A 21,977-nucleotide genomic window follows, 5' to 3' on the forward strand; every position below is an offset into this window, starting at 1 on the left:
GAATCACTCGCACGAGACACTCGTGCATGGAGGCCACGCGTGCACAACCAGTTATTCCCTAATTTAGCCCCTCAAAGTAGATAGATTCATTCATATCATTTCAGACCAGAAAAGACAATGTAGTCATAAGAAGAGAACTGCAGAACTGGAGAACTGCATTAAGTGACTCCAGCCGAGCCAGGGATGATGTTTTAGGAAGTCACCCAATAAGTGGGAGCAGAACCTCAGAGCAGGACTGGTATCAAGAAGGGATGGAGGAAGATGATAAATGGGAACCACAAGCCTGCCCAGAGCGCTCATCGGAAGCAAAGGGCAGTTGATGATAGGACAGGGATTTTGAGCATGAACCAACACCCAAGGCTATTCCTTATCACATCCTTCAATCACGGGCTCAGAGGGGCAAGGCCTGCAATCCCCTGAATTATGTGGGAACACTCCTCTTGCTCATCAATTAAGCAATAAACATAGCAAGTTAAAATGAAGGTACTAGTGTTTGCATATCAAAGTACCCAGCAAGCCAAAACCAGAGTGAAAAAGTCACTTAAGACTCAATGCTCTACCACAGAATTCAGCTGGAGCTCCAGAACATCCTGCAAGTCTTGGGAACGTTCAAATAGACCCCATGGTCACACTCCTCTGCTGGGGGGTGGCACAAAGGCCAGGGAAGCTGCCAGTGTGGCTTTCTCTCAGCCCAAAGGGCTCAGACTGGCTGAACTTCACCACTGCCAGAGCTCCGAGCGGGCTCTGCGATATTCCAACAGCAGCACCTTCTCCTGAACCACGCGCAGCCCAACGCGGCTCTTCCTTCTGGGCGCTCCACCTTCTTCCTTCTCCAAAACTACTGGGGCCAGAAGAATGCCATGCCTCTCCATCTTCCTGGTTTTCTTTCCATAGCTCACTTTTCCATGCTGCAGACCTCCTATCCTTCATTTTCCTCGCCTGTTTCCCTACCTTTCCCCCTCCCCCTGCTTTCTCTCCCTCTGCACTTTGTGAACTGCTGCGGCGGGTGCTGAAGTCCAAAGTTCAGTAACTTGCTAAGCACACAGATAAATATGAACCTTGGAGAATTTACATTGCTCCAATGTAAACAGATAGCCAAGGGTCCCTTTATCAGCACTGGCTCAGGACAGTCGTGGGGGGTCTGAAGTGGCTCAATTTTGTATTTTGTTTTTTTTGGGGGGGCGCAAAGGCGGGAGGCTGCGCTGTGCCCACTCTCCTGACAGTCGGGCGTGTTACCTCAGGAACATGGTGTAGGGAAGCTGGAAGCAGGATAACCCAAAAGCCAAGAGGCACCAGGCTGAAGACCATGGTGTCGAAGCTGAGCCATCTCCAAGTGGAGTTGCTGGGAGCACTGCTGGAGTCGGGGCTGACCAAGGAGACCCTGATCAAGGCGCTGAGCGAGGTGGAACCCTACGGGCTCCAGAGTGAAAGTCAGCGCGCCATCAATGCCCTGCAGACAGAGAAAGGGGAGCCCTGTCCCGACATCCCCAACCTCCCCAACGGCATCGGGGAGTCCAGGTTATCGGAAGATGAAACCTCCGATGATGGGGAGGAATTTACTCCTCCAATAATGAAGGAGCTGGAAAACTTGAGCCCTGAGGAGGCTGCTCACCAGAAGGCTGTGGTGGAAAGACTATTACAGTAAGGACAGATTTACTGCTCCTCTTTGCTGCTTTCTTGCACTCTCCCTCTAAATCTCTTCTCCTTTCCCCTTCTGCTCAGTTCCCTAGTATTCAAAGTTGATCTACCTGCAGAGAGACAGCCTTCATCCATGGCAGGACTAGCAGCCCCCTAACACCCCCAGATTCTTTATAAATGCTCAAATTTTTCCTTTCATCTCACTTAAATGCATGAAGGAAGCCATGGAGCTTGATTCAACGTGCTTATAGCATCAGGCTCCAGTATAGTCCAAGGCCTGTAAAACCTGCATCTCTCTGACTGAATGTTAGGGTTTAGAATTTAATTTTTTTAATAGGATTCACAATTTCAGTCATCAGGAAAAAAAAAAGTTCAGTCACTCTGAGCTGGTGCTACATTTGCCTGAGGATGTACAGCAAGGTGAATTTGTAATGTTTCCCTGCTGTATTTAAGGAGATTAATACTCTTAATTTCACTGGGGTTTGATGTAGATTATTGGGCAAAGACAAAGCAAGAGAACTCGTTCTGAGTGCAAAGTTCCCTGACTTCAGTGGGGATTTTTCTTGTAAAAAGAACACACACTAAATACATGCAAAGGTTAAAACCTGGACAGAACACTCTGCTTCTACCATCCACTGCTTGTCACAGCTACAAAGGACATACACAGCAACAACTACAGCTTTCACTGCCACACAAATCTGCCTTTGCAAAAAGCATTTTTGAGATCAAAAGACAGAAAAAGTTCCCTGAACCAATAAGCCTCACAATAGACTCAAATATTCTCCAGGTTTCCCATTTGGGATTCTCACTGAGATTACAATTCCTATGGGTGACCCAAGAGGGTTGTCCAAGCAAGGATCAGGTCCATCCCACCACTATCACAGCAGATTCTTGCCTGTTTTGGGGGTATTTTGAAATGACAAGGTGATAGAAAACAAAGAGATGCAGCAACATCCTGCACTTAAAATCTTCACTGAAAATCCATCTAGAGAATTTCTCAGGCTTTCTGATCACTCTCTTTCACGTGCAGAGGAAATCAACAGAAAACATAACAGCATAAGAAAACATCAAATCCCACCAGGAAAGGCCAGAGCTAGAAAAACAGCATGACAAGAGGTAGCATTTGCTGTAAATACCTTAAAAAACCCTCCCTGGCAGACTGGGAGTTGATGACTCCACAGTACCCAAGAGAGGAAAATTCACTGGATCAGCTCTTACCTGGGTGGGGAAAGCATTCCCAATAATTCAGTCTTCTTTCTGGCCCAGTATGTCTCTCATTTCTTTCCCACTTCCAGCTCTGTCCCATCTTTTAGTCTCCTCTGTTCCCTTTATCTCTTTCAAACCCTTTTTACCTATTTCCCTTCTCTCCTCACTTTTGTCTCTGCTGCTGTTCCTCCCATTTTGTTGTCTCCTTGGCTGATTCTCTCTCTGCCTCCCACTCTTTTTCTTCCCTTCATCCTTGTCTCCTTCTCATCTTCCTGAGTCTGCGTACAGGTCTTGGGGTAGTTTGAGCCCAGTGGCACCGGGCGGGCCCTGGCTAGTTACTAATTATCCAATGGCTTTATTATTTCTCTTTTGTCTTATAAATTTATAGATGAAAAGACCCTGATAAGCTTTTTGATCATTAACTTCTGATGGTTTATCAAGTATCTCTCCACAAAGGAAGCCATGGAAGCTGCAGAAGCCCCCCTGGCTTTGTCCCTTTTCCTGTAGGGAATGGGTGCAGCAGGACTGAAGTGCCATCTGCTGTGATCTGAGAACAGACACAGGGGTGGAGGGAATCCCTTCCTGCCACCCTCACTTCAGCACCAGTTCTGGCTTCTGATCCTCCCTGCCTTTCTAGGATCTTGCTGCCAGTGTGTCCTGTGCTTACTTTCAGCCTCACCACAAGTCTTACCTCTCTTGCAACCCCGTGATATTATTTATTAATACTTTCTGATGAACAGTCTCACAGCTGCCTCCAGACAGTCCATTGAGCAGCATTCCCATTTCAAAAATGGGAACCGAGGTACAGACAAATTCTAGGACCTACCTAAACCCCTGAGACAGCATGCAGAGGACTGAGCAAGGACAGGGATCTCCTAAGCCTCACACTGGGTCTTAATTCCAAAAGCTTTGCCCTGAAACATCTGAGTTCTCTGTCATCACTCCCCCCATCACAGGACAGAGCAATTCCCTTCTGCTGTTAAGGGCAGTATGAAGGCACCAGAAGCCTCAGTGTTAGCAAAAAATTACAAGTATACTTATGGAGGAATATAACAGGTCTAAATTAATCAAGGTGAAATGAAAACAGCAGGAAGTCTGCACTGGTATGTTTCAAATTTCTCATTAAAGTGACATCATGTCTGAGAACTCATTCAAGCAGCTGAACCAGTATCAGGGGGTGAGCATATCTAAGAAATTGTTACTTATAAATAAACTTTTTTTAGTTTTAAGATGCCTAAAAGCAATGTCCTTAAAGTAGTGTTAAAGAACCTTAAGGCAGGGCAGAACAGTCCATAATAGAAATTAGTCCCATCAATAGATAAAAGAGAAGAAGGCAAGAATCTCCGTGACCAGGGAATCCCAATAAAAGGTCAATGCTTTCAAAGCTATTTCAGCATCTACACAAGGATTTCAAATACAAAAAACTGATGGAGGCACTTCTGCTTTTAGGCAGAAGCCTCTTTGGGCATTATTAATTCCTGGCCTAGTACTGTAGGCCAGATTTTAAGAGAGACTGACTTGTGGCAGCTATTGCTGATACAAGAAATTCTTCCTGGTAACTTCAGCCATTGCTTATAAAGTAGAATCGGGAAAGTGTCCATTGTTAGGCTTTCCAGGAATTGGAAAGGGAAAAAATGACAGTACCAAGAGACTAAGTATGTCCTCACAGGACCACTGACGTTGAGAGCACAGTTTGGAAAGCTCTAGTCAAAGCTGAGTAAAACAGGATGTAGAGAAGATACACCCTGGTACACTGGGTGCACCTATGGGTGTTGATTAGATCTTGCCCCCACAGACAAAACATGTTAAAGGCAGTTCAGATGTTAACAGGTGAATTAACATATTTTCATTTTGTCCCTTCCTATGTTTCACTGATCTTCTGCAAATTTACAGTTTGAATAAAAACATTCTTCTTGTATCAATCCACACAGAAAACTAATTGCATCTGTGATAAGAAATAAATGACTCAGTAGGGAGTTTGAGCTGTGTGGAGAAACTCCCAGGTATTCCCAGAGCAGAAGGCAAGAGAGAGGCTACCTTGGGGGAAGGGACAGATCATATAACTGCAGGTAAAGCAAATGGAGAGAGGAATAGCAACAATCCACCTGTAGGGCAAGGGGTGAAATTCCATTAGGAAAGAAAGAAATTGAGATAAGCTACAGATTTCCCCTGGAGGCAGGGATAAAAGTGTGTTTTCCAGGAGGAAAAAAGAAAACAAAGACATATAATGATAAAGGTTCATTCTTCCCCCCACCTTAGAGTGGCTCTAGCTGGGGAATGTGGAGATGAAGCTGCCACACCCCTTTCATTTCCACATATAAACGAAGATGAGGCAAACCAGGCCAAGTTCAACAGAAAGGAACTGCTGGGATGGATGGTCTTACCTTCCCTCTGTGCCCAGCCCGGCTCCAGGCTGTGCAGGGCTTGCAGCTCCTGAGGAAAGGCCCAGAGGATGGTCCTGAGCACTTCACAGCTCTGAACCTCTGTCTGAGCAGGGTCTGGTCCAAGGCAGCAATTCAGAACCCACCTCGGGGAAATGAAGGCTTCTCTCACCTGAGAATCTGAGAACAGGAAAGAAGGAGAGACAGAGAGAATGAGGAAAAGGAAGGGAAAGAAAGGAACAAAGGAGAAAGAAAAATTCAGGAAGAGCGAAGGAGGGAGAAGGTCCCCTGAATGTTACATCTCCAGCTCTCTGGAATGGGTTTTCTTTAATGCTAACAACTTGATATTTACTTTCCATTTAAATTTGAGATGTTGCTATAAATTATCAACCAGCCTCTTGTTCCCTTTGAGTTTATAACTAACTACCTGGGTTACTTATTGTTCAGGTAACAAAAGGGAGGTGAAAACGCCCTTAAAAAGTGACCTCAGAAGTAAGAAAATGGGAAGCTGACATGGAGAGAGGACCCAGGCCCCTGTGGTGGGGATGAGTCACGGAGAGGGGCTGTGCTCAGATGGCAACAAGCAACTGAGAGCAGGAGAGCAAGACCTCAGGAGAAGTCAAAAGTAACTGGGTGAGAAGAATTTGGAGACAGAGATTAGACCCTGGAGAACAAGACATAAATGGGGAGACTCTGCATCTGAGGAGAAAGGGAAGCTAAAAGGGAGAAAACAGGCTTGGAGATAGGGAAGGAGAACTTAAGTAAGGTAGACTCATTTCTGCAGTTCTGACTCACTGAAGCAATTGAGAGTTTAGTGTAACTACAAGCAGGAGAACCAGGTTTAGAGTGAAATCTTCCCCTCTGACAGTCCATGACAATCTTATGGCCAGTGAAAGAGCAAAGGTTTCAACTTATGATGTCTTAGCCAATGGTGGAGGCTCTGCAGGTGGAACTGTGTATTTGGGCAATGGTTCACAAGAGGGTTCAGCTGACCAGACCGTGTAGCCTTGGCCTGAAGGATTGCTGCACTGACATCACAGACTGTGCTTTGACAACATACAGAGTAGCCAGGATTTCATACAACTGTCCCAGGAAATCACACTGTTCTAAGATTCCCTGCACTGCTTTGCCTCACAAAGCTCCCTGCTTTGTCCAAAAGTAGACAAAAACCATAGGGGTTTAACCACTGAGAGAAGAGACTCACAGACGCTTCCTGCTTTATTCCTACCACAGAGAAGTGAGGATCTCAACAGGGGAGACAAAAGTGTCTCTTGATTGGGATGCAGAAAGGAACCAACATGTAACAGAGGCTTCCATCAGTGGAAACACAGTCTTTCCTCTTCCCATCCAAGCCAGAACTCAAATCTAAGAGACCAGGTTCCCAGTCAGTCTTTTCTCCTCTATATAGGGACTTATACAAGGAGTGCAGGGGGCAGGTGCTGGCTAGACTATCACAGGGGGAGGAGATTGATTTAGGCAGCAGAAGTGAAAAAGAAAACACACTGAGGAAAGAAAAGCTTTCATAACTTCAGCCAAATGTGAAGCTTTTGAAAGACAAAGATGGTTAAGGGAAGAAGAGGAAAAACAGAAGCCTCTATGGCAAGTGTCCCATTGTAAAAGAGAAACAAATGTTCTATTTTAAGCAGGTTCTTCAGAAAGCTGTAGCTGGCACTGTTTCTGTCATACTTTAACTGCTGTGGAGCTGCTCCTTGGACTATCAGCCATTGGGAGGCTGCAGGAGAACAGATAAGGCTGTTTGTACTGAGAGAACAGGTGTGGACTTTGTCCTCCTTATCACTTTGCAGCCTCCGGCAACCTCCTGAGTCAACAGAGCAATGAGCAGCACAGTTGGTGCCTGTTGCTCAGACGTGTGTTCTTGTGACAGTTTCTGCACGATCCCAGGTACCTTTTTTCTCCCCACTGCTCCTTTGATGCTGGTGTTGAATGTGACACCACTGTCTTTCCACAGCAAGCAAACCAGTTCCTCCAGACCTTTCACACAGAAGGCACAGAAAGATGCTCCTGTTGAAGTGAGCCAGGGGCTTTTCTGCAGGGAGGCTCCTGCACTGTTTGGACTCACACTGCCTGCTTTCACATCTTTATCGTTACTGTGACTTTCAGCTCTGGTGAAATCAATACACACAACGAAGTCACAGTCCTGTTTTCTCTGTTTTCCTTAGGAACCTCCACAGATGTTCTAACTGGAGATCATGAAACCCAGAGATTCACATTAACTGTAAAATCCCAAATCAGGTTAGCTTCTCAAGTTTTGTGTGCAGGTCTAAAGCAGGTCTATTCCCTCAGCTGTTACTCCAAAGGAGCGTGGTAATAGGAGGAATTGGTGGTTTGCCTGTTGTTCTTTACTGCATTTAGAAGCTCCAAGTGGCTCTAGGTGTGAATCACCGTGTTTGAATAACACATAGCAGATGTGTAAGAACATAATCCTGGATGACTTGTCACATACATATGCATACAGAGCTGTCACATCACAGGATAATAACAGCCCGCTTCCCTTTCCTGAATTATTGCAAAGCAACCCAACCTGGACCAGAACGAGGGCATGAGCTGGGTTCAGCCTAATATCACAATCAATCTGTCTTAGAAGATTTAGTACATCCACCCCAAGCATCTATGCCTTAAAGAGAGGGGGATAAAGAAGAGAAGTTATGTAGGGAAAGGGAAGAGAAAGGTTGCCTCTGAAAAGAGATCCGTAGTCACAGAACATCTATGTGCATACTGAAATGCAACATCACTTCCCTCCTCGTACCATTAGCAGAAAAAGTGCTTTAAATCCACAGTACTTGCCAGCAGAAAGGTCCATTCCTTGCTCACATCACTGGCCAGCACTTTCTATCATCACAGATGACAATTGCCTAGAGAGAACAGCCCAAAACTGTGCATGAAAATGAGCCCAGACAGCAAAGATAGTGGCCATGTACTGGGAAAATCCCTTGGTAACTGGAGAGCCTCCTCCTAAGGGGAGATCAAAGTACCTACAAAGAGCAGTTCAAAGGAAGCCAGTGCTACATCTTCTGCACTTTATTTCCAGTGCCCTGCAGTTCTTACCCTGAATGCAGAGTTCAAACTGAACGAGGCACCCCACTGAGGAACTGAGCTTTCCCTCCTGCAGCCAGTGAACACTCTGGCCTCACCAAACGTGCTGGTGATGACAGGCAAGGTGCCCCTCAGGAGGTACCAGTGCACTTCCTTGGAATCCAGGTCTGCTGAGAGCAGGTGTTTGATCTCTCTCCCCTGAGAAGTGTTTTCTGCTCCTTGCAGAGAGGATCCCTGGCGAGTAGCAAAGATGGTGAAATCCTACCTCCAGCAGCACAACATCCCTCAGCGTGAGGTGGTGGACACGACTGGTCTGAACCAGTCCCACCTCTCACAACACCTCAACAAGGGCACTCCCATGAAGACCCAAAAACGGGCAGCCCTGTACACCTGGTACGTCCGGAAGCAGCGGGAGGTGGCCCAGCGTAAGTACGGCACCCACACTGTTCTCCTCTCTCCACCTCATAAAGGCCTCTGCTCTCCCTGGATCACCCTAACTCCCTGTTCTTTTCAAGGAAAAATGGAAGCAAAAGCCACTTGCAGCAGGTAGCTTAGAGAAGTCTAGGTCAGTATTCAGCGGTGAGGTGAATGAAACAGGACATGGGAAATCACTCCCCTCATACAGCAGTGACCCACCTCCCCCTCTGGCAGGCCAAGGAGCAGCCATCTAATGCTCCCTGTTTGCAGTCAGAGTTCTACATCCATCCTCAGACTAAAGCAGGGTAGTGGGCAGATGACAGAAACAGAATTCCTGCCCAAGAGGAAACAGCCTCAAGTTGCACCAGGGGAGGTTCAGATGGGATATTAGGAAAAAATTCTTCACCAAAAGGATCATTAAGCACTGGCACAGGCTGCCCAGGGAAGTGGTAGAGTCACCATCCCTGGAGAGATTTAGAAGACATGCAGATGTGGCACTTGGGGCCTTGGCTAAGTGGTGGATTTGGCAGTGCTGGGTTAATGATTGGGCTCAATGATCCTAAAGCTCTTTTCCAACCTAAATCATTCTATGATTCTATGCCTTCTCTAAACTCAGCTGCATTTGCTTTCACTACTCCAAGATGGGAGCAGAGATGCAATGCACGTGAGAGAACCATCAGGTAAAGATGGTCCTGCTAGAAACATCAGTTTTAGCAAATTATGGCACTTTATTTCCACTTTATTTAGATTCAACCTCTGTCTTGTACAAGATATTCTCCAAGGGTAAGCTGCATTGGGCCTGCTAGGCACCCAAATAGACAGAACTATTGGAAATGCTTCCAAAAAGCCAACACCCTTGCCCTTCTGTGCCTGCAGAATTTACACACGCTGGCCAGGGTATCCTGACAGAGGAGCCCATGGGAGATGACCTGCCCACCAAGAAGGGAAGAAGAAACCGTTTCAAGTGGGGTCCTGCCTCCCAACAGATCCTGTTCCAAGCCTACGAAAGGCAGAAAAACCCCAGCAAAGAGGAGAGGGAGGCCCTGGTGGAAGAGTGCAACAGGTAAGGGTGGTTGTGTGGCTTTGAGGAAGGAGGCACAGCAGGGTCCCTCTGTGTCCTGGTGAGAGGCTGGGCAAGGGCACAGCAGTGGGTATCACCACTGACACCAGCCACCTTGGAGTGAAATGCCACAGCTGAGCATTCCCTGTGCACAGAGGACAAGGAACGTATCCTGTCTTGCTGTATCAGGATCACACAGCACAGTGTGCCAGACTCCAGTCCCTTTGGGGCTGTGCACTTACTCTGTGTCTCCAGCTAAGCCCAGCTCAGCAAGGCTGTCCTTGTGCTTTCCCCCAACAGGGCAGAGTGTATCCAGAGGGGTGTTTCCCCATCTCAGGCCCAGGGACTGGGCTCGAACCTGGTGACAGAGGTCAGAGTTTACAACTGGTTTGCCAACCGCAGGAAGGAGGAGGCTTTCCGGCACAAGTTGGCCATGGACACCTTCAGTGGACCCCAACCCACCTCTGGCCCCCCCCTCACTCCTCACAACTCCTCTTCCCTCCAGCCACCAGCTGCTCTCTCACCCACCAAAGTTCACGGTAAGAAGCAACCAGAGGGAGATCTGAAAGAGGGGGTGAACCTCCCCAAAGTCAGTCACCAAAACTGTCTCCCACATCCACCCCTTTAGGAGGTGAATCTACAGACAGAAAAAGCAGACCTGCTACAAGGGAAGAGCACAGGTGGCAAAGAGCCCATGTCTGTGAGTGAGGAGAGTGGCTAGAATGGCAAGGGTGACAAAGTTCAGTAACAAAGCTCACAGCCAAAGCTGTCACTCACTGTGACATCCTGCTCTTCCTCCCAGCTGGCAGGCAGGAATCCCCTTTGGAGGAGACATCCCTGCCTGCTGTCAGAAGTCAGCTCCATATCCTTTCACTTGTGTGCCCCTTTCTCCTTCCAATACCAGCCCCATCAAATTTTTTAGGATCAGGAAAGGTCATTCTCCATCCAAAAAGAGCAGAGCTTTTTCAGCTTCACAGGCCAGAGCTGGGAGTTGCTCTTGCTCTGGGAAGAGATGATCTCACCACGACTCTCCTCTTTACAACCACATCCAGCAGGGTGGTTTCCAGTGAACCCTGGTTGCTCCCTGCAGCACTCACAGCCAGTCAGTATTTGAGGAAGCAGCTGCACCAAGTTACAGAGGTGCCAGGGCAGGGTGTGAGAAGTCCTGTTCTTCTGGTTCCCCTACTACCCATTAAGTCCCTGCCCAAACATCTGGAGGCAAGTGCCTACAAAGGAAACTCAATTTAGCACCTGCCAAAGTTTCTCAGTTTCTCATTTTTGACAACCAGTTTCCCTCCTGTTGTGATGCAGGAGTGAGGTACAACCAGCAGCCAGTCAGTGAGGCAGAGTCCTCCAGCAGCAACCCCCACGGGAACAGCTCCATGGTGACCACCCAAACCATCCTGCACCAGGTTTCTCCCCCGGGACTGGAGCCCAGCCAGAACCTACTGAGCACAGACACTAAGCTGGTAAGTGATGGATTCTTCAGTTCTGCTGACTGGAGGACATCAGCTCTGCTGACTGTGGTCACAATGTGAACTATTCAGAAGTAGTTTTTCCCAGGATGTTCTTAAACTCACCTTTTTGTAGAGATACTACAAAGTCACTTTGCACTGACCACATAAGATCAACAGTCCTGAGACACAAGTGCCCTCTAAACTGCAGTGAGGGCAGGAATTAGAGCACGAAAGCAAGAAGCCATTTCTTTATGAGCAATCAAAACAGCCTATTCTGAAAACACAGCACTCAAGGTATGACATGGTTTCCTTCTTCCCAGAAAACCCTGTTCTCTCCTCCTTTCCACAGTGAGATTCTCATCTCATCTCCAACTCTCATCTGAACTCATCTCAAGATAGTTGATCAGACCAGTTGGATTAACAGAACACAGAACCACACCTACATCTACCTTACCTGTGAAAATTAAGCCCAACAGCCTGTATGCAGACAGCATTGGATATGTAGATTGCAGCAATCCACCTTCTCAAAGACAATTTCCTTTTGAGGTCTGATTACACCTTTTCTCACATAATTAGCAGTGAAGCACTAGAACTACATGACTGATCATTTCAGATTGCACATGTTCCCTTGCTTACAGAGAAACAGTTGGCATAAGTTTGCATTAGTGCAAGTTGGCCTGAGGCAAAGTTAAGGTCACTAAAAATGAGTATGATTTAAATCTCATCAGTCACTCACTTTGCTGCTTTCTGGTCTCTTGCTGAAGAAAATAAGTCTTTTATGAGGTCCTGGAAATCTTCTACGTCTGTCCTCTAAAACTGATATCAAGGTGGTTTGTCCCACTGTTTAACCTTGTGGTGTTTATTCTTACTAAAGGTTCCTTACAGCTTTTTGTCTGAGGGGAGAGAAAAAGGTATAATATAAAGCATTGAACTTTCTTTATCAGCCAAATTATTAGAATGCTTTTTTTTGCTCTTCCACAGTACTTTGATTACAGGTCTCTAAAGGGCCTTGCAAACTCAAAACCCCTCTGGAGCATAGACACAGGCTATGTGGTTCATTTTAGAGGCTGAGAAAACAGTCAAGTTATTAAATTTCTCAAAGACAGACTGAATCAGCAAGACACACAAACACAGAACAGTCCTGTTCTATCTAACAGGTACTTCTCCTCTCTATCAGCAGGGAACTGCCATGTAACACAGCCTGAAAAATACACTGTGTGACAAAAATAGTCTAATGGGACTTCTCAGCAAGTCCTTTAAAATCTCAATCACTGGCCACTAACAGACACTTGCAGGGAGAAAGGGAAATTACAGGCATTTCTTGGGGGAAAAGGTGAACAAGAGAAGAGGAACTCCTGCATTCTGTGCTGAACTCTGCAGCTAGAACTACTGTGTACCCAAGCCTATTAATTTCTCTGAGCATCACCTTCTACCCTCAGCTGTGAAAGATATTCTTTCTCTGAAAAGAATGCACCGGGCCTACTCTCATTCCTGTTTGAAAAATCCTGATGATTTCTTAAATGTGAAAGAACTAAACTCTCAGTTTACTCTCAGTATGTCAACAGCTGACTTGTGCTAGTTAATTGAGCACAGGGAAACTGCAGACAAGCAAATGTGAAGCCTTCCTAGTTATCAAGGGGTCAGAGCAGGCAGGAAGAAAGAGAGGATGTTTCTCACTGCCTTGGGACTCCCCAGCCTGCTGCAGGTGGCATGTTTAGGGTTCTCCTTTCCCACAGGTGTCAGCTCCTGGAGGAACCCTCCCCCCTGTCAGCACCCTGACTGCCCTGCACAGCCTGGAGCAGAGCCCACATGCCCTGAGCCAGCAAACCCAGAACCTGATCATGGCATCCCTGCCGGGCGTCATGGCCATCGGGGCGGGCGAGACCCCGTCCCTGGCACCCGCCTTCACCAACACCGGAGCCTCCACCCTGGTCATTGGTGAGTTAAACCCTGCCAGGAGTCACACAAAGAGCTGCCTGTCACTCCTACAGCCACCTGCCCCACTTCCAGAGGCAAAGGCACTAAGCTGGCAGTGACACACGAGAGGAAATTGTCACTAAGGATCTTCAGCAGCACTCGGTACTTTGCAAGTTCCAGTGGGATTAAGGGACAGATGTTCCTCATGTTAGAATTATGTTACACACAAACCCACGTCTTAAGAGTAAAGGGACTTCTGCAGTCTATTCCTACGCCAATGTTTTGGTTTGCTGCTCTTCATCTTCCCAAATATAAATGTAATACTTCCTTAGAACTATGAAAATTGAAGCATGTTCATGGTGCTTGAAAGACAAAACATACTGTTCCACTTCCTGCAAAGAGCAGCATATGCCTTTGGAATCCACAGTAATTACTATTTTTTTATGTTTTTCACTTTAACAGCTTTTCTGGACTTGTATGAGATTTCTTTTCATTCCAAGACTAGTCTACTGCCAAAGTACATCTCATTAGATACCAGAAAATAAAATGTATACTCTCCTCTTACACTTTCTTCCCAGGAAGAAAGAGGCCTTATTTTGTTCCATGGTGACAGCTCTGAATTAATTTCCATTTCCTTTTATACCTCAGATTATGATACGGATTCAAATTCTGTGCAAACAAAAACGATAAAACTGGAGTGCTGGAGAGGCTTGTTGATTTACAGGAATAGGGTTTGAACAGTTGTGGGAAAAGGGCAGTAATTTGTGAAACCTTCTACCTGACACAAATTCCATAATTTGGCAGCCCTAGCAAAAAGAGGTTAAACTCCACTCCATGTGGCTGGACAGCTACAGTCTAGTTCTGGTGCCAAGAGCTTCGTAAAAAAAAAAAAAAAAAGAGTAAAATTAACTGGGCACTGAAATGATGCTCTGAGTTTACTTCTGAGCAAGGCCTCCCAGGGGACCCCTGTGTCAGGTCATCCCTAAACTGGAAAATGGGCTACACTGGGGATGTAGACAGGAACAAGCACTGGAAACCAGAGGTGGGGTTCTGCAGTGCACATTTTGCACATCGCTACTTCCCTCTCACAGGCATGAAATCTATTCTTCATCAAGATAACTAATGAAACTCCTGAAAAGCAGGATCTGCAATTGCCCTACAACAACAGGGCTGCCACAATGACTGTGTGACACCCCCACCGCAGAGCAGCCACACTCCTCCCACAGTGTCCCTGTCATCAGTCCTTGTTTTCCAGGCCTGGCCTCAACCCAGCCCCAGAGTGTACCTGTGATAAACAGCATGGGGAGCAGCCTCACTACCCTGCAGCCTGTCCAGTTCTCCCAGCAACTGCACCCATCCTACCAGCAGCCCCTCATGCAGCAAGTCCAGAGCCACATCAACCAGAGCCCCTTCATGGCTACCATGGCCCAGATACAGAACCCTCACGGTAAGAGCATGAACCCGTTTGCTCAAGCAAACAAAAATAAAGCCTCTGTTCTAGGGCATTTGCTGGGAATTGGGCTTGCAGCACTCTGGTTTCCTCTTCTGCTATTGTTGCTCCAATTATGAAATTATTTTTCTATTGCATTCATCTCTCTGTGCCTCCACTCCCAGCCTTTCAGAGACAGACAGCAGGTCCCCTCGCACGAGGAGAACAACTCAGCCAAACCAGCCTCATGCAAAGCTCCAGCATCCACATGACCTTGTTTTCTTTCCTGCACAGCTCTCTACGGCCCCAAGTCTGAAGTGGCCCAGTACACACACACAGGCCTCTTACCACAAACCATGGTGATAACAGACACAGCCAACCTCAGCGCCCTGACCAACCTGACACCAACTAAACAGGTAACAGCACATGCCTTTGTTCCCCACCTTAGAACTGCACCAGTCTGCAGGCAGCTCCTTGCTTGTCAAAGAGGTTTTGGGTGTGTGGTGTCTGTGTCATCCCAGCAGGACCATCTTTTTTATCTCCTCACTGGTGCCAGCTGCAGTACTGGAGGCACTAGAGAAAGCTCCTCACTGCATCATCAAGGAGGATTTAATTGTCCTTAGAAACAGCACCTGCTCAACTCTTCTCTCACACCTGTTAGAAGGGATGAAGAAGCCAGACACTGTTAACTCTCTTTTCCCTAGGCATTCACCCCTGACTCAGAGACTCACACCGAGTCTGGGATGCACACACCAGTGTCACAGGCACCAACAATCCACCTCCAGAACCAGGACACCACCATCCAGCACCTTCAGCCAGGCCCACGTCTCTCCTCGAGCCCTGCGGGTAAGAGCAGCAGCCACTATTGTCTCAAACCACATATTGCCCAGTTTCTCTTCCCAACACTGCAAAATCCAATTAGGAAATGGTAACTGGGGCTCACAATTCCCTAAGAGGGTCATACCAGTGTCCTGAAGGGGTCAAAAAGCTGGTACAAGGAAAAAATCCAGAGTACTTCCTGTGTAAAGCCAGACTGTGGGAATGGGCTCCTTCAGAAACTAGAGAGGAAAATAACCTTAAAAATATTGGCAAAATCAGTGTCAACGAGTATCCAGTCCTGTGGGCAGTTTTCAGGGCTGAAAAGTCCAAGGGTCCCTCATGAAGAGACTCCAGCTGGATCTTCCCAGTTCTAAGAGAACTAGGAGATCAACTAGAATCCTCCAAACTGAACTCTCTGAAGGTTGCTGCCCTCAGTGTTTTCAGGACCTGTGTAACAGCACACAAAACAGACAGACAAAAGGAATTAAGCCCCTGTGCCAGGGGAGTGCAGCCATGGTGGAAATGTGAGGGTGTACACACAGGGTAAGGGGCCTGCAGTGGGAATCTGTACTGACCTTGTGCCTGTGCCTTTGGCAGTGTCCTCCAGCAGCCTGGTGCTGTACCAGAGCTCTGACCCCACCAACAGCCACAGCCAGCTTCTGCCATCCACCCACAACGTCATCGAGACCTTCATCTCCACACAGATGGCCTCCTCCACCCAGTGATCACCACAGCTGCCCCCAGGGTGACTCAGGTGCAACTCCAACCGTGTTTGCCATCACTGTCACCTCTGTCACCACGGGAAGGAAGGGCTGCTGCGCTGAGCCAGCCCCCACTGCCTCACACAGACCCCTGCTCAGCTGCCTCCAGGAGAGAAAATGTCTCAGGCTCCAGACAGAAGCCACGGGAAGATGATGCTCGCACTGCTAAAATCCACTGCCCCCCCCAGAAACAGCAAACCCAAACCCCACAGGCCACCACAGAATGACCAGACAGCCTTTTGTGGCTGCCCAAGAGGGAATCCCACCAAGCCAGGTACCTGACTGAAATATGGCAGCAGTGCCAGGGCCTGGATGGGGCTTTCATTCAGCTCAGCTTTCATCAAGCTGGGCCTGTACAAACCTGCCAACACCAGACTACGCCATGAAGGAAAGAGCAAAGCTGAGCTGCCAAAGAAGGGACACCATCTTTAAAACACTGTCCTCCTGTGCTGAAGGAGCACCAATAATAACAATAACAGCACCTTGGAGGCAAGAGAGAGAACTTGGTTCCTGACTTTGCAAAGAAAATCACCAAGAAACACATTTGGGAATGGCTTGGCACAAACCCATCAGCGTGGGATCACTGACTACAAGCTACAAATCCTTAATTAACAACCAAAGTACCAAACATTCTCAGTTACAAATGACCTGCTCTAAAATCATGCTATCCCAGTGGAAATGGCTTGGTTATTTTTGATATAGCTCTGCTTTGTTTTAAATGCAGAAATTAAAGTTTAACAGCAGCAAGGAGATTCCAGCTCTCTGCATTAACCCTGTGGATTCTTATCTCATGTGACTTGCTGAATGATCTGGAGGATGGCATTCCCCACTGGTCCCTGCACAACACCTGGGAGGTTCTCAAGCTCCACAGAGAGTAGAGGTTCCTTCATCTTTCTCTATAAACATGTCAGCTTGGATTCATTTTACAGAACGTGGCTCATTCTTGGCTTCCCTGTAGGCTCGATTCTGTAGCTCTTGATATGCAAATAATCACCCCGGGGTCTAAGAGTCTTGCCTGCACTAAGTGTAGGTTTTTAGTCCCAAGGACCTACTCATATAATTCCTCTTCTAATTATCCCTCTCTATTTACTCTCAACATTCACATCACTGATATGTCATTAGCCAGACATGAAGAAAGCCCCAGTTAACAGGTTTTTGTGACTGAAACTGAGCTACTCTTTCTACTGTGAAATGGATAAAAAACTAGAACATGCTCAAGACTCTTAAAAGGTTAAGATAAAAGAGAAAATTAAAAAAGGAAAAGGCCAACAATGAACTTTTCAGTTATACCTGGAAATTACAAAATTGCAGATGTCCATTACAGGTTTCATTGATAGGAGCTTCCTCTAGACACCACCAACAATTTCAGGCACTAGATTCTCTGAGGAGTTTTATCCTAGAATTGTTTCCTAATTTCCCATGTGCATCAATTGCAAATATATACATAACTTCCAACTAGCACAAAAATAATCTTAAATCAAATCAAAAGGTAATGTTTAGACCACTATGCATTTGAAAGCCCAGCCCCAAGCTGCAGTGCACTGCAGTTTTAACTGCTCCATAAGACAAGTAACTTGTGCTGACACATTCAGTTAGATTACAAGCCAATTTTCTACTTAGCTTTTCCATTTTTGGATGCCAACTGTGTTTTCTTGACTGAAAACCAGCAAGGATCTTACAGCAGGTTTCCCATGCTCAAAGAGCAACAGTTCACTCTTTTGGTTCCTGTAATCTGGCTTTCTGGCCTCCTGATTAGGGCAAATAAGTTGGATCTACTGAAACCCAACAATCTTAAAAGAGAAGAAGAATATTTATTAGTAACAGGTAATTTCCTGAAAGACGGGAACTGAAGCATAAACAGACTAAGAGTCATACCAAAAACCACCAAACCTCACAGTATTTCAGAGACAAAAGTCATAATCAACCCAGTCAAGGACTGAAACATGGTAATTTTTAAATTAGTCTTAAGTCCTTCCTGTAGCAATTTCATAGCAACTAAAGAGCCACCCTCAGCCATCTCTCTCTCTGCTGGGGAGAATCCAAATACAGCAAGAAAGCCACTGTTGTACAAAATCTACCAAATTAAATAAGCCCAACAGCGTAACAGAATTTAATAACAACAGATGCCGTAAAAAACTGTACATGAAACAAAATGTCAGTGGACACAACTGAACAGCAGGACCCATTTATACCAACCCTGAAATCAGCTCACTGCAAACTGTTTATGTGCTGGGGCCCTGGAGAGCTGCAAACTGCAGAGAGATTAGTAACACTGCAGGTTTCAACAACAGATTGTTATGATGATCACAGGAAAAAAAATTAGGGGGGCCCCGGTATCTGAAAGGGTGCTTTTGGTAAATGAGTCTCCCACGGGCTGGAGTTATTCTTAGTAGGCGCCTACAAGAGGCAAAGAGAAAAGGGAGTTGATCACCTGTTGCCATGTAAACCAAATTCAATTCATCATGTACTTTCTCCAGGACACCAGATTTGGTTTCATGATGAGAAGACAGAGCAGGAGGGATGCAGCTGTGATTACACCCCTCTGTCAAACAAGTCTGGCACAGGATTTCGTCCTTTTAGGGTTGGCCTGCACAGGCAGCAGCACAGACAACTGCCATGTGAGGAGAACAATGTTCCCTTCCACAGGGGTGCCAACAGCACAGGAAGGCACTTAATTAGTCTCTCAGGTCACTGAGCTTTTAGAACAGAAGCTCTGCCAATTAATTTTCTCTCCTCTGCAGCAACTCTTGTTGTTAAGTTTTCTTTCATTTCCTTCATCCATCACAACCGCCTGCTGTTTGCAGAATAAAACCATCATTCTAATTTTTTCTTCTTCCTTTTCTTCTTCACAGCTCCTGGTAGCACTGAGTTGTCTCCATGATTGCTGTTCTGTCTCTCCTGCTGTCCATTTGCAGACACCAGCCGAGGCAAATCTTTGCAGATCTGGTCACACTCTACTGGGTCTATTCTTTTCTCTTGAATGTTTTTCTCTCCCTTAATTTTCTTCTTCTTCTTCTTCTTTTTCTGGTTGTGCTCTACACAACCCTGACTCTGATCCTGGCTGGAATCCTGGGACAGTGCAGGAAAAGCACTTTGCTTCAGAATATCTGCAGCTGACACAGCAGCCTCCTGGAACCTTTGCCATTCCTGGTCACTGTCCGTGTCGCTGGGAAGGGAACAAGAGGGAAGGAGGTTCTGTTACACTTTTGCCTTCAATTCACCCAAAACTCGGCCAGCAGAGTAATCTGAGATGAGAACACATGATAAACACCCAGTGGCTCTGGGACTTCCACACCTACAGTTTGCATTTAACCAGATGGAAGGTCAGGATGCTCTTTACGCACACAAGGAGGGGAAAGAAAATCTCCCACAAGCATTTCTAGTTCCCCCAGCACTAAAATAAGAAACAAAATTCTGGTCTAGTCCAATGTCAGTCATGAATACACACTTCTCCAGCTTTTCAGCCTCCTGTTCCCTCGTGGGATTTCCAGCTGCCTTTGAAATGTGGGATGCAACAGTCCTTGAGGAGCAAAGCAGCTGCCAACACCTCACCTGGAGCTCACTGGGCGCCTCCTCCTTGCTGCAGGGCAAGGCTCTGGTTTCCCACAGTCTCCAGGGACAGAGGAGGAGAAGAGGCGAAAACCTGAGGTATGGGAAGGGGAATTTTAGGCATGATATAAAACAGAGGTGAAACCAATCAACAGCCATCTCCCTGGAAGCCTCACTACTGTTACTGTATTGCTACAGAGCTTGACAGCAATTATTTGGGACTGTGTGGGAGGACTTGGGGCACAAAGGTCACGGCTGCAAAGCAACAGCCCTCACAGGCACTAAGAAAAACCTTTTATTGCAAATGTTTATTAGTTGGGTGTACAACTAATTAGTTGGTGATGGACAGGTTCCATCCCACTTGTCATCACTTAACCAACACAGTCACAATGGCTGAGACTGGAACTCACCATCATCTGCAGAGTCAGACTGTGGCACAGAGGTCTGAGAAGGTCCTGACGAGTCCTTCAAAACAGTGATGAAACTAAACAGAAAACTCCAGTCAGAACTTAGGTTTGTGCAAACCCAGCTCAAGTTGGATATTTCTAGGAAACAAGACTAGAGGGAGATGTTACACTTTTTTGCCAGTGAGGCTGCCTCAGGTCCCTGCTTTCAGGGCAGACCAGGCCTTCTCCCCTCAGCAACACATGCCACAGGAATGATTTAAAGGCAGCCTTTCTAAAGCCAGCTCTAAACACCAGGAATTCTAGTTCTCCAGGGCCATATTTACACACTGAACAGCCCAGTCAGAGGCACACTGCCAGCACAACCCTGAATCGGGCACTGCTTTAGACTGTAAGAACAAATGGAAGATTCCCATGCCACCCTTTAAATGACCAAAGTGCTAAGGCACCCAAATTTGACATTTTTCCGTCCCCACAGCACATTCACCACAGAGGCAAATGGTCACAGGCAGTGCTGCACAGGATCTTTACCAGAGGGGCACAGCACATCAGCAAGGTTAGATCAGGGAACATTGGAAGCTTGCACTAAATACAGGAATGAAGGAGACAAGATGATGTTGAACTTCCTGGGTTTAGCACACAGAAAGCATCAGTGTAGCTGATCCACAGAACAAACCTTTTCAGCCTTGCCTGCCCATACCTGTCCAGCATTGCTCCCAGTTTCTTGGCCACGTGTGCTCTGAACTCTGCAGTTGTGTGGAGCTCGTTGTCACCCTCCTGGCAGCCGTTCACCTCCCGCCCGTTTAGAACAAGAACAAGGATTATTCTCTTTCAAGGCCAGAAACACCTGGTGCCCTCACCCAAACAGGAGACAAGAGACTGTAATATATGTAATTGCACTAATTCCTTCTCAGGACACTTACAGAGTTGGGCAGTTTCTGACAGTGGAACTAAGGCTGTAAATGACAGCAGTAGTAACTTTTCAACTTCCATATTTCCCTGCTGGTAGAGGAATCACAAATGTACTTATAAAAAAACTTACTATTTTTCTCAGATTTAACCATAATTTCAGATTATGGTTGGGCTAATTTCCAAAACAGAGCAGGCCCTTCCAGTGAGAATTATCACAAGGTATTAACTGTAAACAGCCCAAATACAAAATATATTAATTTTTTCTTCAGTGAAACATGAAAGTCTGAAGCCAGGAGAAAAAATACCTCAGGCTTGGCTGATCTTTGGGCTGTAACCGGTCCTTCCTAAAGCCACCTGAAAAGGAAGAAGCAAAAGCACGTTTAAAAGACCTGCTCCAGGACCTCTTTAACGACTTCTTTAACCCCCTTCAGCCACATGTTAAAACATAAAGAATCGTGCCCGAAAGACAACTCTCGCCCACCTTTGGGGGGGGGAAACAGTTATGAGGGGAAAAGGAAACTTTGCTCCGGCCAGTCCTGCCGGGAAGGGGCTCTAGGCCGGGCTGGAGGCCGGGCATGACCTGGGCAGGGCCCCGCCCGGCTCTCACACTGGCATCGCGGCACAGAGGAGCCCCCGGGGCAGGAGGAGCTGCGGAGGGACCCGGAGAGGAGAGGAGAGGGAAAAGAGAGAGGGGAGGAAGGGCAGAGCAGAACACGCGGAGAGCAGAGCGCGGCTGTTCTCGGCCCCTCACCGCCGCGCGGCTCCGCCTGAGGTGCAGCCGCCGCCGCTTGCGCCGCACAGTCCCAGGCGGCCTCCCGGAACCGCGCCGCGGCCTCGCCGCCGCCGTCCGAGTCCGAGCTGCTGCCGGTGTCGGTGTCCGGGCCCGAGCCGCCCCTGGGCGCCGCCATGTTGCAGGCGCGCGGCACGCCGGGAGCTGTAGTCCAACAGCGGGGCATGCCGGGAGCTGTAGTCC

At 47.1% G+C, this 21,977-nt stretch overlaps 2 protein-coding genes across 3 annotated transcripts in view; one reads left to right on the forward strand and one right to left on the reverse strand.

Annotated features, from left to right (window-relative positions):
* Positions 1 to 21,977, reverse strand: part of CUNH12orf43 (chromosome unknown C12orf43 homolog) — a 32,568-nt gene that overhangs the window by 6,655 nt on the left and 3,936 nt on the right. The window contains exons 2-8 of one of the 2 annotated variants that reach the window (XM_027661513.1): positions 21,310 to 21,358; positions 20,793 to 20,891; positions 20,099 to 20,172; positions 19,692 to 19,782; positions 18,571 to 19,305; positions 11,950 to 12,106; positions 5,229 to 5,405 (exon numbers count right to left, since the gene is read on the reverse strand). In XM_027661513.1, the coding sequence (XP_027517314.1) occupies positions 18,954 to 19,305; positions 19,692 to 19,782; positions 20,099 to 20,172; positions 20,793 to 20,891; positions 21,310 to 21,358 (665 nt within the window). In that variant the 3' untranslated portion in view covers positions 5,229 to 5,405; positions 11,950 to 12,106; positions 18,571 to 18,953. Of the gene's footprint in view, positions 1 to 2,856; positions 4,267 to 5,228; positions 5,406 to 11,949; positions 12,107 to 18,570; positions 19,306 to 19,691; positions 19,783 to 20,098; positions 20,173 to 20,792; positions 20,892 to 21,309; positions 21,359 to 21,977 lie in introns of those variants that run through there. The other variant, XR_003530645.1, reaches the window with a different exon arrangement.
* HNF1A (HNF1 homeobox A) lies at positions 959 to 18,059 on the forward strand. Its single transcript, XM_027661512.1, has 10 exons — positions 959 to 1,641; positions 8,505 to 8,704; positions 9,573 to 9,759; positions 10,057 to 10,295; positions 11,068 to 11,225; positions 12,950 to 13,151; positions 14,386 to 14,577; positions 14,854 to 14,975; positions 15,264 to 15,405; positions 15,976 to 18,059. Exons 1-10 carry the CDS (start codon positions 1,307 to 1,309, stop codon positions 16,101 to 16,103), a joined length of 1,905 nt encoding a protein of 634 aa, XP_027517313.1. The 5' UTR covers positions 959 to 1,306; the 3' UTR covers positions 16,104 to 18,059.

This window comes from Corapipo altera, unplaced genomic scaffold (genome assembly GCF_003945725.1).
Source record: "Corapipo altera isolate COAL_440 unplaced genomic scaffold, ASM394572v1 150, whole genome shotgun sequence".
In the NCBI taxonomy this organism is placed as follows: domain Eukaryota; kingdom Metazoa; phylum Chordata; class Aves; order Passeriformes; family Pipridae; genus Corapipo; species Corapipo altera.